We start from the raw sequence: 16,690 nt of genomic DNA, 5'->3' as shown, positions 1-16,690 counted from the left end.
ACCCAATAGCCACTAAAAATCGCTTGAGTTAGCGCTTGGTTCTAGAAGCTTGCGGGGTATAGTGGTGTACCCCTGTAATCCCAGCACTCAGGAGGCTGAGGCAGGAGGATTGTTGTGAGTTTGAGACCAGCCTGGGTTACAAAGTGAGCTCAAGGCCAGCCTGAACTGCATAGTGAGACCCTGTCTCCTCCCCCCGCCCAAAAAAAAAGACGAAAAAAGAAAAAATAGAAGCTTAAGAGCCAGCCCCTTCTGTATTTGGAACTACAGCCTAAGACTTCAAGATATCACTCAGGATAATTTCTAGGGTTTGATAGAGAGGAAAAGTTCAAAATAAGAGAGTGAGAGGCCAGGAAGCCATTTCAGATGGGATGGTCCCGGGGCAGTCTGCAGGCTGCTGAGTTCTCTGGCTGGTCTGCTAGACCTTCTGGCTGGCTGTCCCAGGGGCCCGCAGATGGCCCTTACCTTCTGTTTTGATCCTCAGGGCTGTCCTGACCAGGGCAAACAGCGTGGCATTGAACATGACCGTCCCATCGCTGTTCAGCGGCATGTTCATAGAGACGAGGCGCTGGAGAGGGAGGGAGGAAGGCAAAGCCAGTGATCAGGGCAGAGGATTCTACCGAACCGCCAAGGAAGAGTGCTGACAGGGCACCTGGCAACCTGTGTGGGTGCTGTTGGGAGTGAGGCAGGAGTCGTTGTGATGTATTCAAAGGAAACACAGGAAAGGATTTCACAGGAAAATCTGGGCTTTGCTTAGTGATTCTCACCCTTCCCCATGGGGGAAGAGATGCCCTTTGTCCTCCTTGGACGTGCTCTCTACTGGCAGCAAAAACTCTGCATGCCAGGCATTTGCTGGGTGCCCCGCCAGATGAAATCCATCCAGACCCCAGAGGAGGGGTGTAACAGGAGGTTTGCTCGCGGGGGTACAGCACACCTTTTATGTGTACTCTGGATCAAGCCAGATTAGAGGCCTCTCTTCTGTCTCGCTCTCATAATGTGCTTCCATGGCTCTGGGCCCTGGTGGGCGCCATCAGCACACACTGGGGTCACCAAGTGAAAGGGTGGCCTGAGGTTGGAGACGGAGACCACTCTAAGGACGTGGTCAGGATGTCGTTCCTCAGATCACAGGCGGTCCTCCTCTAGCCTTTATGCCGAGAAGGGCTGCACTTTTCCTGAGGCATGGGGTCTTGTGAGTCTCATCGACAGTGGGATCTGGCAAGCTTACAGCCTAGTCGTCAGTGCCCCTGGCCTGGCTGGAGGTCTGCCCTCTGCACCACACTCCTCCCCCACCTCATTCCTATTGTGCTTTTAGCTTACATTTGATTTAAGCTTGTTATGGTTCAGAGGTGAAAGCTCCCCCAAGGCATATGTGGTAGAGGCTTGGTCTCCAGACTGCGGCACTGCTGGGAGGTGGTGGAAGCTTTAGGCCATGGTGCCTCATGAGAGGAAGGTCACTGGGGGTGACCCTTGAAGGGGAGAGTGGGAATCCAGCCCCTTCCTGTTCTCTTTGCTTCCTGGCTACCATGAGGTGAACAGGCCTCCTCTGCCTCGTGTTCCTACATGGTGTGCTGTGCTGCCACAGGCCCAAATCCCTGGGGCCAAGAGACCACGGACTGGAACCTCTGAAACCATAAGCTGAAATAAATCTTTCTTCCTTGTAAGTGAATTCTTTTGGATATTTTGTCACAGAAATGGACAGCTGACTACATTCCCCATGTTCTGTATCACTGGATGTCTCCCAAAAATTTTTTTTTGGGGTGGAAGTAAAGTGGAGCTAAAAATAAGAAAAACCAGAGTAAAACAGAGCATAAATAAAAGGTTCTATTGTTCCTCAGATTTTCATTTTCCGTGAATGGCTTGCACACAGAGCCAAACCTCTTCTTTCAAACAGCTCTCTGGCCTCACTCCCTCCAGCTCCTTCTCAGCTCAGCTCACTACTATTTCAGCAGGGAGTTCACAGTGGTGGGAAAGGGGTGGCCCAGGACCTGGAAGAGAGTGTGGGAGCGACACTCCTCACGCTCCTTACGAACTGTCCGCAACAGAGCTGAGCACAGAGAGGCTTACGGGGTGCTAGGCTCACAGATCAGGGGCCACCCTCAGGGTCACACAGGAGTTGTGTTGAACAGAACCTACCATGCTTGTCTTAACCTGCTTAGGGTCATAGATTTATTAAGGAATCTCATGAAAGTGACAGATCCTCTCCTTGGTAAAATTTCTGAGTGTTTAGTGATTTGCAAAATCACAATTTTAGGGCTTCCATAATGCCTGAAACCAAAGAGTGGCCTCTTTAATAGCCCCCTGGCTCAGACTTTCCACCTAGGCTAGGAAGCCTGCTGCCATGGCACCACCTGATGGGCTGAACAAATCCTTTATCCAGACGGGGCCCGCGGCTCACTGGGCCAGGAGATGTTCAGCCCGCTGTTTCCTTACAGAGTCTGGGAACCTGGATCCAGAAGGATCCTTACAGTGCAATCTGGCCAAGGGTCATTTCCGTAGGTGCAGAAAATGTTTTCTTTACTCCCTGGGAGGCCCCCAGGCCTGACCAAGGTCACAAGACGAAAGTGTAACCTGCCTCCCATGAGCCCAGGTCCTCTCTTACTTTGCAGGCCACGCGGTGAGGACACAACTTTCCAAAACCCAGAGGAGGCTGAATCCGGCGGAGGAGGGTGACCACATCCAGGTGTTTGATTCGACCCCTAGAGGCAGGAAGGAGAGGAAGGAAGGACAGTGAGAGCTCTATGTCCCTGACAGCAGCTGGGGACAGAGGGGTCTGGGAGGTAGGGCCGCCTGTGTAGGGGACTCGATATGGTCCAGCCCTGCTGGTCGAACGGGTACAGACTGCAGTGTTGTGCAGAAAACGTCAAAGCCAAGACACACACACGCACACACACACACACCACACTCACTGAGTTCTACTAAATGATTTTCAGTCAGTGCTGTGTTCAAGTTGGAGGGGATTTCAGTAGTACAATTAAATTCTCAGTCTGTACTCGCTGCTTTGACCAGCAAACCATCTGACCAAAAGGCTCAGAGTGTCAATCAGAGGCGATGGATACATAAGGGTATCCTCAGACCTGAGTCCTGGAGTGGAGCTGAGGTCTTCCCAGCCCTAATAGCCTTCTGTACATTCTTTTTTTTTTTTTTTGGCTTTTTTTCCGGTACCGGGAATTGAACTCACAACCTCGTGCTTGCCAGGCAGGCGCTGTGCCGCTGAGCTAAATCCCTAGCCCCTGTACATTCTTATTATTTATTCCTGACACTAGCATCTCCTGTGCTTCTACTTCGCTGATATGTTGCTGTTTAGTCAGAGGTCCCTGGGCTCCTCTTGCTGGCCTTGTCCCTTCACCCTGGAGTCTGGTGCACATGGTTCAGTGTTTCTGGCTGCCCTCCCAAGTTGATGTATCCTGGACCTCTTCTACAGGTGTGCTCACCCCCCCGCCGCCCCCACCAGCTTGGAGCATCAGAGTTCTCTGTAGGACTTACTTGGCTTCAGGGTCATATTCTGCCCAGATTCGTTTAAATTCATCTAGATGGTGAGGACCAAGGATCGACCAGTCTCTTGTCAGGTAGTCAAAGTTGTCCATGATGACAGCTACAAAGAGGTTGATGATCTGCAGGGAACAGTTCGTGAATGGAGACTTTCTACGCCCTTGTCACCCGAGCCCACCTTGCCCGCCAGGGTCCGGCACAGCAGAGGCCAGTGTTTCTAAGTACTAGCAACACGTTGGCATTTAGAACACAGCCCCTCAAACCCGGGTCTCTTGGGTATGAACTTGACACTGCTCCCCTGAGTGTTCTGTGGGTGAAACTCCACGTATGGGCCACACAGCTTCCTTCAGCTGGGGAGGGCTGTTAAGGACGGAGGGTGGCTTTATCTGTCACTTTTTCCCACTAGGTTTTCACACATCCCCTTTGTCCTTGGGGACACACCACCGTGACAAGAGCCAAGAGCGGACGGGGAAGGGGACGGCTGAGCTTGCTCTGGCTGAGGGCGGCTGGACATCCCTGCCACCGGTGGAGTGGCCTGACCCTAAGCTGCAGACACCAGGGGCTTGGGCCGCCCTGAAATCGCACACTCCCGCCCTGCCCCGCCGCACCCCGCTGCCACTTACCAGGAAGGCACAGAGCATGTAGAAGCTGATGAAGTAGAAGACGGCAAAGCTGCTGCCGCAGGGCGTCTCCCCTTCCGTGCTGTTGCTGGGCTCAGATTCGGGGGCGCACTTCTTGCCTGGCATGCAGGCCAGCATGATGTCCTGCCAGGCCTCCCCCGTGGCACACCTGGAGCAGAGAGGCGAGACACCCCCGCACCCATGCAGCCAGCCTCACTGTGTTCAAGCCCCCTCGGCATTCTTCCTCGAAAAGAATTACTGAAGTGAATTTGGTATCTGTCACCCTCCGAATGCTCAGATACGTTCACTAAATATGCAAAGGCGTAGTGTGACTTTGAATGCTCTAGAACTTGAAAGCAACACTAATACATTGGATCCTGTCTGCAAACTTGCTCTAGTTTTCATCTGAACTGCGATACAGGAGTATGCTCTATGAATATACCATTAGAATCATTCACCCTCTCATTGAGAGACATTTAGGTTTTTCAATTTTTTCCGCTCTTAGGATTAACACTGCAATAAGCCCTCGGCCTCACAATGGGTACTGGATCGGAAGTGGAGCTGCCAGGTGCAGGGCCGGGCTACGTCTTTTTTTTTTTTTTCTCCGGTACCGGGAACCGAACTCACGACCTTGCGCTTGCCAGGCAGGCGCTTTTGCCGCTGAGCTAAATCCCCAGCCCCCGGGCTACGTGTCTTCAGTGGTTGCGGTCCACATGCCTGTCCCTCCGAGCCTGCTGTCGTGGTGGTGGGAAGGAGGTCATCACTTCACAGGCTGCGCTACTTCTGGTCCTGGTGAGTCTTCACAAATATTGCTCATCTGATGGGTGTGAAGTGCTATTTTACTGCCGTTTTGGTTTGGTTTATTTATTTATTTGTTTGTTTATTTGTCGTTTTGAGACAGGGTCTCACTATGTAGTTCAGGCTGGCCTTGAGCTCACTTTGTAGCCCAGGCTGGCCTCGAACTTACAACGATCCTCCTGCCTCAGCCTCCCAAGTGCTGGGATTACCGGCATGCGCCACCACGCCTGGCTTTTGCTTTGGTTTAAAAATGATTAGTGGCTTGAGAATTTTGATTTTTTTCTTCCATACAACAGCATATTCATCTTTTTTTTTGTTGACTCGTGTGTTGACTCATTTGCCTTGTATTCATTTGCAGGGTCCTTTGTATTTTCTTTTTCTTGTTATTCCTTTGTTAGTTATGTGCATTACAAGCATCTATTTCCAGGCAGTGGCTCGTCTCTGGCTTTGCTTATGGCATATTTTGTTGAATTTGAGTTTTCAATTTTATTTTATTTTATTTTATTTTTTCCTCCGGTACCAGGAACCGAACTCACGACCTTGCACATGCCAGGCAGGTGCTTTTGCCGCTGAGCTAAATCCCCAGCCCCTGAGTTTTCAATTTTAATGTGGTCAAATTTATACTTTTTTACTTTACATTTTGTGCTTTTAGTGCCTAATTTAAAAAACCCTCCCCTATTCTAGGACTTTAAGTTAATCTCCACTCTGCTCCTTCAAAGCTTCTAAATTTTTGTTTCTCCCACTAATTCATTAAACTGGAATTTGTTTTGGTCTGAGATAGAAGTACGCTTGTATCTTTTTCTGTAAAGATAACCAATTTTTTCCCGTTTATTAAATAGTACCTCTTTACCTACTAGTTTGAGACGTCTCTTCTGACAGCAGTTATGTTACTACAGCTATGTAGGTCTTGTGTTAGACGCTTTCTTCTGTTCTGTAGGTTTGTTTGCCCGTCTTGCACCAGTGTGCTGCACTGTCCTAGTTACTGCAGTTCACGGTGGGTTTCACTGTCCAACAGAGGGTGGGTGCGGGCTTTGTTCCCCAATATTTGTCTTCATTATTCATTTTCTTTTTTTATTCACAGCTACGTTAGAATCAGCCTGTGAAGTCCTATGAATAAGCCCACTGGGAGTGCTACTGGAACTGCATTAAAACACACTAACTCGAGGAATCTTGACATATTTATGATAAAATCCCCAGCCCCCAGTGGGCCTTTTTGAAGGTCAAAGTTTTGATTAGCTTTTCAATTTCCATTTTACAATGGCTCCAACCAACATCTTACTGAAGGTTGTTTTTCCTGAGTAAATTTGAAATAAATGACTATGCTTTTGTTTTTTTTTTTATTAGTATAGTACCTGTTTGCGGGATGTAATGATTGCTTTTATTGCAGGGAGTTTGTCTTTGCACACAACACAACTTAGTCCTTTTTTGTCCCTTTCCCCTCCAGGTCCTCCCTGCGTCCTCCCTTTCTCTTTCCAATTGAAAAACCTCTATTTCCATTTCTCTCTTTGATTCTCTTTCTTAAGCCCTTTTCTCTACCCTTCCCATCTCTTGTTCCCTTTCCCATTTGAAAAAGATCTTCTTATTATCTACCCTTTATTCTGTTTTGTACTTAATTTAATTTAATTTAATTTAAGTTTTGAGATTGGGTCTCACTATGCAGTTCAGGCTGGCCTTGAACTCGCTATAGCCTAGGCTGGCTTCAAACTTGCAGCGATCTTCCTGCCTCAGCCTCTCGATTGCTGGGGTTCCAGGCGTGCGCCACCACGCCCGGCAATTCAGCTCTTTATTTATATTTTGGGTTTTTCACAGAAGAGAAACCGTGTGATAGTTAAAGTGTGTGTCTCTGATTTATTCCATTTAACATCATGGTCTGGAGGTGTGGAATCGTGGCAGTCCAGAAGAATATTTTACATCTATGAAATGTAAATAAGTATGTGCATGTGTGAAAGTTTTATTTTTAACCCATTCATTTAGGTTTTTTAAATCATTTTTTAAATTGGTTCCAAGTTGCATGGGCTTCTTTTTTTCTCTTTTTTGGGGTACTGGGAATCGAATTCATGACCTCAGGCTTGCAAGGCAAGCACTCATGCTGCTGAGCTACATCCCCAGCACATGGGCTTTGTTTTGGCAGGTTTGCCTTCCCCATAACTCCCTTGTGGCCCTCCCTTCCAGTTTTGCAATTCTTTTATTTTCTTTTTCTTGGTACCAGAAATCGAGCTCAGGACCTTGTGCTGGCTAGACAGGTGCTGTGCCGCTGAGCTATCCCCCAGCCCCAGTTTAACAGTTCTTTTTTGGGGGGGAGTCAATGTGTATAATACATTTTGCTCACATCTGCCACCACTATTACCTTCGTTACACCCCCCCCTCCTCCGTATCCCCTTCCTTTTGTCTAATAGTAGTTTCTCTTCTACTTTGTTGTCATCTTCCCTAGATTCACATTATTTTTGTCTTTCAGAGTCTGGCTTATGTCCCTCAGCAGTCATCTCCAGGTCCAACCATTTTCTTGCAAATGAATTTCATTCTTTCTTATGGCTGGATAATACCTCCTTGTGTGTATCTATCACGTAAGTGGATATTTTGTTCCAAAAATTTGCATTTTCTTCATTTATCCATGCCTTTTTAGTTCACAAGTGTTAATATTTTTCTTCTTAATACAGTTTTTGCAAGTCATGTTTTCCTGTGTAAAAATATCAACTGCATTTAGATTTTCAAATATATTGACATACATTGCTCATAATTCTCTCTTTTGTTTTTAAATTTTTTTAATTGTTTATGGTCTGATCTTATGTGTTACTCTCAGGATATCTTACTTTTGACGGGACTCAGTCTGAGAGGCAGACGGTCTCCATCTCTTGGCAATCTTGGTGCCATTTTCCCTTGGTCTCCTTCAGTCCCTGGCCCAAAGTTGAATATATTTTGGGCTTGTGCTTATTTTTCTCAGTATGCTGTTTCTTCAGCGCAGCTCCAGTGTCTGTGCAGTAGGACACACAAGTAGCAAGATGCTGAATTGTAGGCAGCTTGGCACTAGGTTTCTTCCATTTTTTGTTCAGGGCTTTGCTATAGTTTAGATCTGGAGTTTCCTTCAAAGGCCCATGTGTTGAAGTCTCAGTGGTGCTACCGGTGGGTGATAAGAGCTTTAGGAGGTAAGGCCTTTATGGCAGGGAGTCAGGTCATTGGAAGTGTGCTCTTGAATGGGATATGCAATCCAGCCCCTTCCCTGCTTTGTTTGCTTCTCAGCTGTCATGACATGAGCAGTTAGGCTTCTCCATGTGCTGTTGCCATGAAGCAGCAGAACCAAGTACCCATGGACTGAAGCCTTTAAAATCGTGAGCCGAAATAAATCTTTCTTCTTTATAAATTGATTTCCTCAGGTATTTTGTCACAGTCATAGAAGCCTAATAAACACAGGCTTTCTCACAACATACTGGGGGATCTTATTCTTTAGAAAGATTGGAAAGTTCTTGGATCCTGCTAGCTCTTTGGGGTTCCAGGTAATGAGACATAGTAGCATCAATTCAGGAGCATCCTTCTTCCTGTTTTTGTTTTGTTTTGGTACCGGGAATCGAACTCATGACCTCAAGCTTGCCAGGCAGGTGCTTATGCCACTGAGCTATATCCCTGGCCCCTCCCTGTTTTTCACAGTAACCAGAGAGGGGACATTCAGATCCACAGTGTGACCCCAAGCAGATTGGTTCCTGCTTTTCTCCATTTCTCATTGGTCTGTCACAGAAAGGTGCAGGTGCACACAACCACCCTTCACAGGGAAACCTGGCTTGTCATTCCCGCCAGGATGCCGATCACATAACCCTTCATCTTTTATCCAGACAGCCAGCAACTTCTGTGGCCATACACTTCTCATAAAAGGTACAAAGTTTGTGTTAATTTTCTACTTTAATGAATATCTGGTGGCCAGTGGCTGCTAAGCTATTCAGCTTCATCCTGAAGTGGCTGATCATTGTCAAGATGCCACAAAATAAGAGACATTAAGTTCTTTTAGGATTCTATAAGCCATTTTCACATCCATAATTATGCTGACTTTGGTAAAACTGCTGTTCCTGTGTCTTTTAAAGTTGGATTTGATAAAAAGTTTATTTATTTATTGGTCTTCTCAAAGAATCAGCTGTAGGGTTTATTGATAGAATTTATGATTTTGTTTATATTTTATTAACCTCTGCTTTTGTTTCTGTGAGTGCAGTTTTTCATACTTTGGGGCTATTTTGTTATTCTTATGCCATCTATAGCTTATTTTATATTTATATGTAGGTATATACTAGGAATGTTTAAATTTTAAAGAAAATTATTGCAGTAAAGGCTTATTGGCATTAATCCCGCTTTCTTTGAATACCCTTATCCCATTGTTTGGCCATTTTCTGAAGCAGTTCTGGGAGTCCTCTTTCGTGAGGATCTTTATGAGGTGTGATCAAAACTATGGTGACTATTCCTGCCCGGTATCATCCACCAGAAAGACCGTGTAAAAACAGTGTGTCCTTGTGTGCCTTATTCCCTGAATTTGACACCGTGTGACTTCTGGGTCTTCCCCGAATTGAAATGACTATGAAGCGATTATAAAACATTTTGAATCGGCTCAGGATGCAACAGCACAATGAATGATACTCCTGAAAGAGGACTTCTGGAGCTACCTCAGAAAGTGGCAAGAACGATGGGATAAGTGCATTTGCAGTGAGAGGGGATGTTCTGAGGAGGATTAATGGCAACGTGCCTTTTACTATGATAAATTAAAAAAATTTAAACATTCATCATATTTTTCAGTCTCATCATAGAGATCATATAGATATAAAACACAGTACTGGGAATCGAACACAGGAAACCTTGAGCTACATCCCCAGCTTTTTTTTTCTTTTTTTCTGTTTTGGGACAGGGTCTTGCGAAGTTGCCCAGGTTGGGCATGAAATAATGATCCTCCTTCAGTCTCAGAGCATCTGGGATTCCACTCCTGCCAACATAATTTCTAAAAGAATAAACGACCTTCGGTGTTGGTTTATTGTCTCGTATGTGTAAGATGCAGTGCTCATTCATATCATTGTAGTTGTCATTTCCACTCTGAGTTATTTAGAAGTGTGACTTAAACATTTTAAAGAGATGGAGCCTGGTTTTTGTGGTTAATTTCTAACTTTGGTGTGTATAAGTCAGAGAAGTTTGAGAATTTGTTAGTCAGCTTTGTGACTTAAATTATGGCTAATGTTGGTGAATGTTTTGGGGTACTTAAAACGAATCTGTCCTTTTGCTCTTTTCGAGTGCAAATATACTGTATTATGTCTGTTAACTCTGCTATTTAGATGTTCCTTACCCTTTTTTCTATTTCGATATATTTGATCCTTCACTTTCTATGAGCTGCACTCCATCTCCCACTGCATGTGTGTATTTTCTCCTTACAGTTCTATTAAGGTTTATAGGATACATTTAAAACAATATTGTTAGGTTCATGTACTTCTTATGACTGTTATATATTCTGGGCAGATTACTGTTTCTCAGTACTAAAATACCCTTTTTTGTCTTCGTGATGCTTTTCACCTGGGATTCTGTTTCTTTTGCTACCTCTTGAGCATTGTCTGGTATTCCGTTCCATCCCTTTATATCCATCCTCTTTAGGTCATTTGGTTTATTATCTCTATTACAAATAGGCCAGGCTTAGAATTCTTAAAGCCAGCATTATAGTATTAATTTGTAATGGAGAAATTTAACTCATTTAACTTCCTAGTGATTATTAATATATTTGTTATGCCTTCTTATTGTGTTGTCTTTATTATAAAACTTATTTTAACTTTTTTTTTTTTTTGGTACCAAGAATCAAATTCAGGACCTTGCGCTGGTCAGGCAGGCACTGTGTCCTGAGCTGTTGTTATGGTTTGTGTCCGGTGGTCTTCCCAAGGCCTCATGCAGTCATGGGGCAGGCTTCTAGAGTTTATGACTGATTCATGGGTGTGAGTGCTACACCCGCCCTGGGGCAGATAGTTTGCATATGTAAGGGAGAGAAAGAGGCTGCTTGCTGCCACTCTTCCCTTTTGCTCTTGCTGATTTTGCTGTCTTCCTCCGTCATGAGTGGTTGCCCTCTGCCATGTGCCACTTTGCCTTGGAGCCAGCTGAGTACGGACTGAAACCTCCAGAAACTGAACTAAATAAACCTTTCCTTCCTTAATTCTGGGTGTCGGGTATTTGTCTCAGCAGTAAGAAGAAAGTAACCAAGACAGCTATATTTCTGGCCCTACTTTTTTTTTTTTTTTTGGATACAAGGTCTCCCTTGCAGTTCAGGCTGGCCTTGAACTCTCTATATAGTCCAGGCTGGCCTTGGACTTGCGGTAATCCTTCTGCCTCAGCCTCCTGAATGGTGGGAATACAGGTGTGAGCCACCATGCCCTGAAATTTATTTTAACTTTTGCCTTCCTACTTTTTGATAAATTAGTAAGGTTCTCTTTGCCCACATTTTCCCTCTAGCAGTTTGGAATGTACACATTCTATTTCTGTTTCTCTGGTTGTTAGTGTTTAAATATTGTTTTGCTTTGTTTTTTTGTTTTTCTCCTGGTACCAGGAATCGAACTCATGACCTTGTGCTTGCCAGGCAGGCACTGTGCCACTGAGCTAAATCCCCAGCCCCGTTAGTGTTTAAATATTTTTTTTTGGTTTTTCGGTTTTTCTCCGGTACCGGGAACCAAACTCACGACCTTGCGCTTGCCAGGCAGGCGCTTTGCCACTGAGCTAAATCCCCAGCCCCAGTGTTTAAATATTTAACACACGTATTTATACACAAGCTTTGGTTAGTTATATAGAATTATACAGTATTCATTTCTTCTCCCCAGACAAGAAAATAATCTTAACATAGTGTCATGTATCTTATTCTTTTACTACCTCACTTCTTACCTCATTTAAGTAATATGGGATTTTATTTCCAGATTGTTATTAAGATTTTGGATATTTTTCTTTACAGATATTTAGGCTACAAACTATTATTTTCTTATAAGTGTTTATGGTTTTTACTCCAAAAGACGCAAGAGGGCTTATTTTCTGGGGATGCTTCTTCTAAAATCACTCTAGAATTTATTTTCCAAGTAGGTCTTATTTTAGGGGAACCAAGGTACTAAATTTCTTGGCCATTTAACTGGTCAGTATACCCATCTTTATGTCACTACCATGCTGTCTTTATTATGGCTTTGTAATGTATTTTAAAGTCTATAGTGTAATGCCTCCAGCTTTATTCTTTTTTTATTCTACATTTCTTTGGTTAACTAGCATGTTTTATTGTCTCATACACTTTTTAGAGTTTTGTTTCTATTTATGTGAAGAATGACACTAGAATTTTGGCAAGGACTGAAGATTTTCAGATTTGTAGATTACATTGGGTAGTATGGAAATTTTAATGATATTAATTCTTCCAATCCATACACATAGAGTACTTTTCCATCAATTTGTCTCATCAAGTATTTCTTTCAGGAATGTTCTATAGTTTTCAGTATACAGACTTTTCAACTTCCTTTGTTAAAATTTATTTTTATGTGCTATTGTGAATGGAAGTGATTCCTCAATTTCTCTTACAGTGTTGTTAGAGTGAAAAGTGCAACTCATTTTGCAAACTGAAACTTTCCTGATTTTTTTCACAATTCTTTAGGATTTTCTTTATATAAGACCATGTAATCAGGACAATTTCACTTCTTCCTTTCTCACGCGGGCATTTTTATTTATCTGACCGCTCTGGCCTGAACTTTCAGCAGGATGTTGAGTATCTAGGGTAAGAGTGGGCCTCCTTGTCTTGTTTCTGATCTCAGAAGAAAAGGCTTCAACTTTTATCATGCAGTGTGAGGTTAGCTTTGGGCTTTACATATATGGTCTTTATAGTGTTGAGGTACCTGATTTTTTGTTTTTTTTTCCTGCCTTTTTGAGACAGGGTCTCACTATGCATTTTAGGCTGGCCTTGAGCTCACTTTGTAGCCCAGACTGGTCTGAAACTTGCAATGGTCTTCCTGCCTCAGCCTCCTGAGTGCTGGGATTACAGGCATGTGCCACCACGCCCGGCAAAAGTCATTTTTTTTTTTTTTTTTTGGTACTGGGAATCGAACTCAGGACCTTGTACTTGCCAGGCAGGCGCTTATGCCACTGAGCTCTATCCCCTTGGTACCTGATTTCAATGTATAATTTCTTGAAAGGCTGTTGAACTTTGTTAAATGCTTTTCCAGCATCTATTGAGATAATCAGGTGGTTTTGTCTATCATTCTGTAACGTGCTATATCACATTTACTGATTTGCATGTTTTGAACAATCTTTGCATTCCAGGTTTAAATCCCACTTGATCATGGTGAATGACGCTGGTAGTGTTTGGTTGGACTTAATTTGCTAGTGTTTTGCTTAGGACTTTTACATCTGTGTTCATCAGGGATACTGGTCTATAGTTTTCATTTCTGTAGCATCTTTGACTTTGGTATCAGGATAATGCTGGCCTTGAAAGAGCAGTTTAAAAGGGTCCCCACTTTCACTTGTTTATCCGCTTTGGAAGCTTTTAGGAAGTTTTCTTTATGTTGGGTATTCTTAAATGTCTTCATAATGTGTACAGTTAAGAATATTTTTTGATGAACCTATTCTGCACCTAGTAGGTCACTTTCACCTGAAAGCTCTTATCCTCATTTGACATATTATTTGACCATTCCTTTTTTCATTTTATCCATTCTTCCTGTTCTTTTTTTTTGGAATTTCTATTACCCAGGTAGAAATTTTCTGACTCTGCCCTTCATGTCTTAACTTTTATGTCATATTTTCTATCTCTTTGTCCTTTGGTTACATAATGAGAGAATCCCCCGGCTGACCTTTTGGCTCATAAATTCATTCTTAAGCTATATCCGTTATGCTATTCATCCCCATCTGCTTTTTTAAAAAATATTTCAACCACTGTATTTTTCTTTCTCCAAGTAAACTTTGCTCTTTTTTTTTCTTTTTCTTTTTGAGACAGGGTTTCACTATGCAGTTCAGGCTGGCCTTGAACTCACTTTGTAGCCCATGCTGGCCTCAAACTCTCAGTAGTCCTCCTGCCTCAGCCTCCTGAGTACTGGGATTACAGGCATGCACCACCACACCTGGCCTAACTTTGCTGCTTTTTAATGATGGCTCTTGCTGCTGCTGATTCTACATTTAACTTAGCAGATGTTATGTTCTCAAGTCTCTCTAAAGATATGAATTATTTTTCTTTTCAAATCTTTGGCTCTATTTATTCTTTTTCCTCCCCATGTGTTAGTTGAGTGTGATGCCTCTCTTTCTTGATGTTGGTTTCCTCCAAATACTTTGGGATTGTTTTTGATGATTTTTTTTTGTGTGTGTGACTGATCCCAGTTTACATTTCTCTACATAAAGTCCTCATCACAGGAGCCTCCTTGGGGACCACGGAAGAGGGGCTAAGTTGCTTCTCTTTGAAGGTAGGCTCTCTGGGTGTGGGTGGTCCTGCTGTGCCTCTCAGACCCCACAATACCAAAGGAGTGTGACATAAGGTACTGTGGCTTCCAGCTCGTGAGCATCAGCAAACACTCCCCAAAGGCAAGTTTCTGAGGAACCAGAGGACCCAGGCCTCCCCTGTGCCTTGTATCTGCACTAGCAGAAGCCCTGTCCCTCTTCTGCCTTCATCCAGGGCCCCACTTTGCCCAGAGAGGGCTTTCCTCAGGTCTTGCTTTGTGAACTGAATCTCACCTGCTTCCTTACATTCAGGAATTTCCCAGCATTCCTAGCTCACCTACAGTACTCGTGCTTGTTTGCTTTAATCCCAGTGCTGTTATGGGTTTATTGTTTGGAAGTTTCTTTTGTCATCAAGGACTTTAGGAAAAAGGAGGGAGATAGGCCCATGTGGTCAGCCTGAGATCTGTGTCCAAATCACACATGTCAATGTGGCCCAAGCTCAGGTGTTGTTAGGAAGCCGCTGACAATGGCCCTTGTGTTCTGATGCTTTACGATCTCAGAAGTGTGCGTCTGTCAGGCTGCTATGTCTAGAGACATAATGTACTGTGAGTGATAATGACACGAGCTGGGGTGGGGCAAAGGGGTGGAGCAAGGTGAAGGTGGGGCTGTCTGGCAGAGGGCCCTGGGCCTCGGGAGAAGAGCCTCAGGGAATAGAAGAGGGCTCGCTGCCTCTCCTGGTGCAAGGGCCCATGGACTCTGAACTAGGATGGACTTTAAAAACCATCCGATGCTCCAGGGCTTTCATCTACCTGCCCAGGAGGACATGCGGCCCAGAGTGCTGGGCTGTGGCAAGCAGGACAGTGAGAGAGAGCCAGAGACAGATGAGAAAGGAGAGGCTAGGCATGGACCTACGCAGGGCACTGTGGGAACACCCCCGACCCTGGCTGTTCCTCAGCCAATGGCTTTCTAAGAAGCGTGGAAACCCAAGCCTGGCTTTGGTGAGGATAAAACTAGGCGTGGAACCTACTTCATGAAGAATCTATGGCTTATGGTTACAAACCCAGGCTTTGAGCTTATTCAAATCCCAAGCCAGCTGCTTTCCACGTTTGATTTGTTTTCCTTAGTATGGGGGATGGCACCCTGGGTCTCTGGCATGCTAGGCAAGCACTCTATACTGGGCTATGTCCCAGACCATTTTCTTTTTTTGGTAGTGGGAGTTGAACTCAGGACCTCACACTTGCCAGGCAGACACTGTGCCACTGAGCTATATTTTGGGCCCTCCTAGCCCATGTTCAGGTTTTACTTTGTAATAGGTTCTGGCTAAGTTTCTCAGGCTGGCTTCAAACTCACAATCCTGCCTCAGCCTCCTGAGTGCTGGGGTCACAGGCATGTGACCTGACTGCAGCGTCTGACTTTTGATCCCCTGATGGCTTTGGGTGGTTACTGGCAGTGTCACTGGGTTGCTCATGGGAAGTGACACAAATAACAAGGACTCAGTCTGCTTCCCAGTTAGGGGAGGGAGAACAAGCACCCATGCTCTCCCTTCCTGGTCCCAGGAAGCTCCTCTCTTCCTACACCTGGACTGCCGGGGCACCACGAGAGTGTGTGTGTGCATGGTGTCCTTGGAGACCCACCTGAACAGCAGCAGCACGGCTTGGGGGAAGGTTTGAAAGTTGTTGTTCCGGTTGATCTCGGTGGTGTCATTCAAGGCAATCTTCCCAAACACCTGACAGAAGGAAGAGGAATTCAGTGACCCATGGGAAAAGAGGGCCCTAATTTCCAACCACTGTTCAATGGTCTCTTTAGGGGCTGCCCAATGTGACCTGGCAGACATTTGCCGCCCCACCCCCACCTTGGATTACAATTCCCCACTGCTATGGTGTGAATCTGAAACGTCCCGCGATGTCTCATGTATTCAGAGGTGGGGCTTTCAGAAGGTGACTGGATCACGAGGACTCTAACTTCATCAGTGGATCCATCCATTGCAGGAGTCATATTGCGTTGGCATTGTGGCGAGGTGGTGGGAGTAAGAGGTGGAGCCTGGTGAGGGGAGTGGGTCATGGGGCATGGCCCTGGGGATTGCATCTGGTCTCCAGCCCTTTGCTTGCAGGTTCTCTCTGTCTTTTGCTTCTTGACTGTCATAAGGTAAGCAGATTTCTTCCACCACATTCGCCTACCAGGATGTTTCTGCCTCACCAGGCATAAAAGCAATGGAACCAGCAGACCATGGACTGAAACCTCGGAAACGCTGAGCCAAAATAAACCTTTCCTTCTTTAAGCTGTATATCTTGGGTATTTTGTCACAGTGATAGAAAGCTGACTGATATACCTGTTGTAGACACATGTGAGAAGAAATGTGTCCATCACCCTCAGGAAGGGTCCTCACAGCCCAGGGGGTT

At 44.9% G+C, this 16,690-nt stretch overlaps 1 protein-coding gene across 14 annotated transcripts in view; it reads right to left on the bottom strand.

Moving 5' to 3' along the window:
• Cacna1c (calcium channel, voltage-dependent, L type, alpha 1C subunit) overlaps nt 1-16,690 on the bottom strand; it is a 625,400-nt gene that overhangs the window by 23,287 nt on the left and 585,423 nt on the right. For all 14 annotated transcript variants that reach the window (XM_013520119.1, XM_013520128.1, XM_013520127.1 and 11 more), the window contains 5 exons: nt 15,926-16,017; nt 4,110-4,275; nt 3,481-3,608; nt 2,597-2,693; nt 463-565 (listed from right to left, as the gene is read on the bottom strand). In XM_013520119.1, coding sequence (XP_013375573.1) covers nt 463-565; nt 2,597-2,693; nt 3,481-3,608; nt 4,110-4,275; nt 15,926-16,017 — 586 coding nt within the window. The remainder of the gene's footprint in view (nt 1-462; nt 566-2,596; nt 2,694-3,480; nt 3,609-4,109; nt 4,276-15,925; nt 16,018-16,690) is intronic.

Source organism: Chinchilla lanigera, unplaced genomic scaffold, assembly GCF_000276665.1.
Source record: "Chinchilla lanigera isolate Chin_1 unplaced genomic scaffold, ChiLan1.0 scaffold00053, whole genome shotgun sequence".
NCBI classification, from domain to species: domain Eukaryota; kingdom Metazoa; phylum Chordata; class Mammalia; order Rodentia; family Chinchillidae; genus Chinchilla; species Chinchilla lanigera.
The sequence above is the reverse complement of the archived record's forward strand: the minus strand, read 5'-3'. Positions and strand labels throughout refer to the sequence as shown.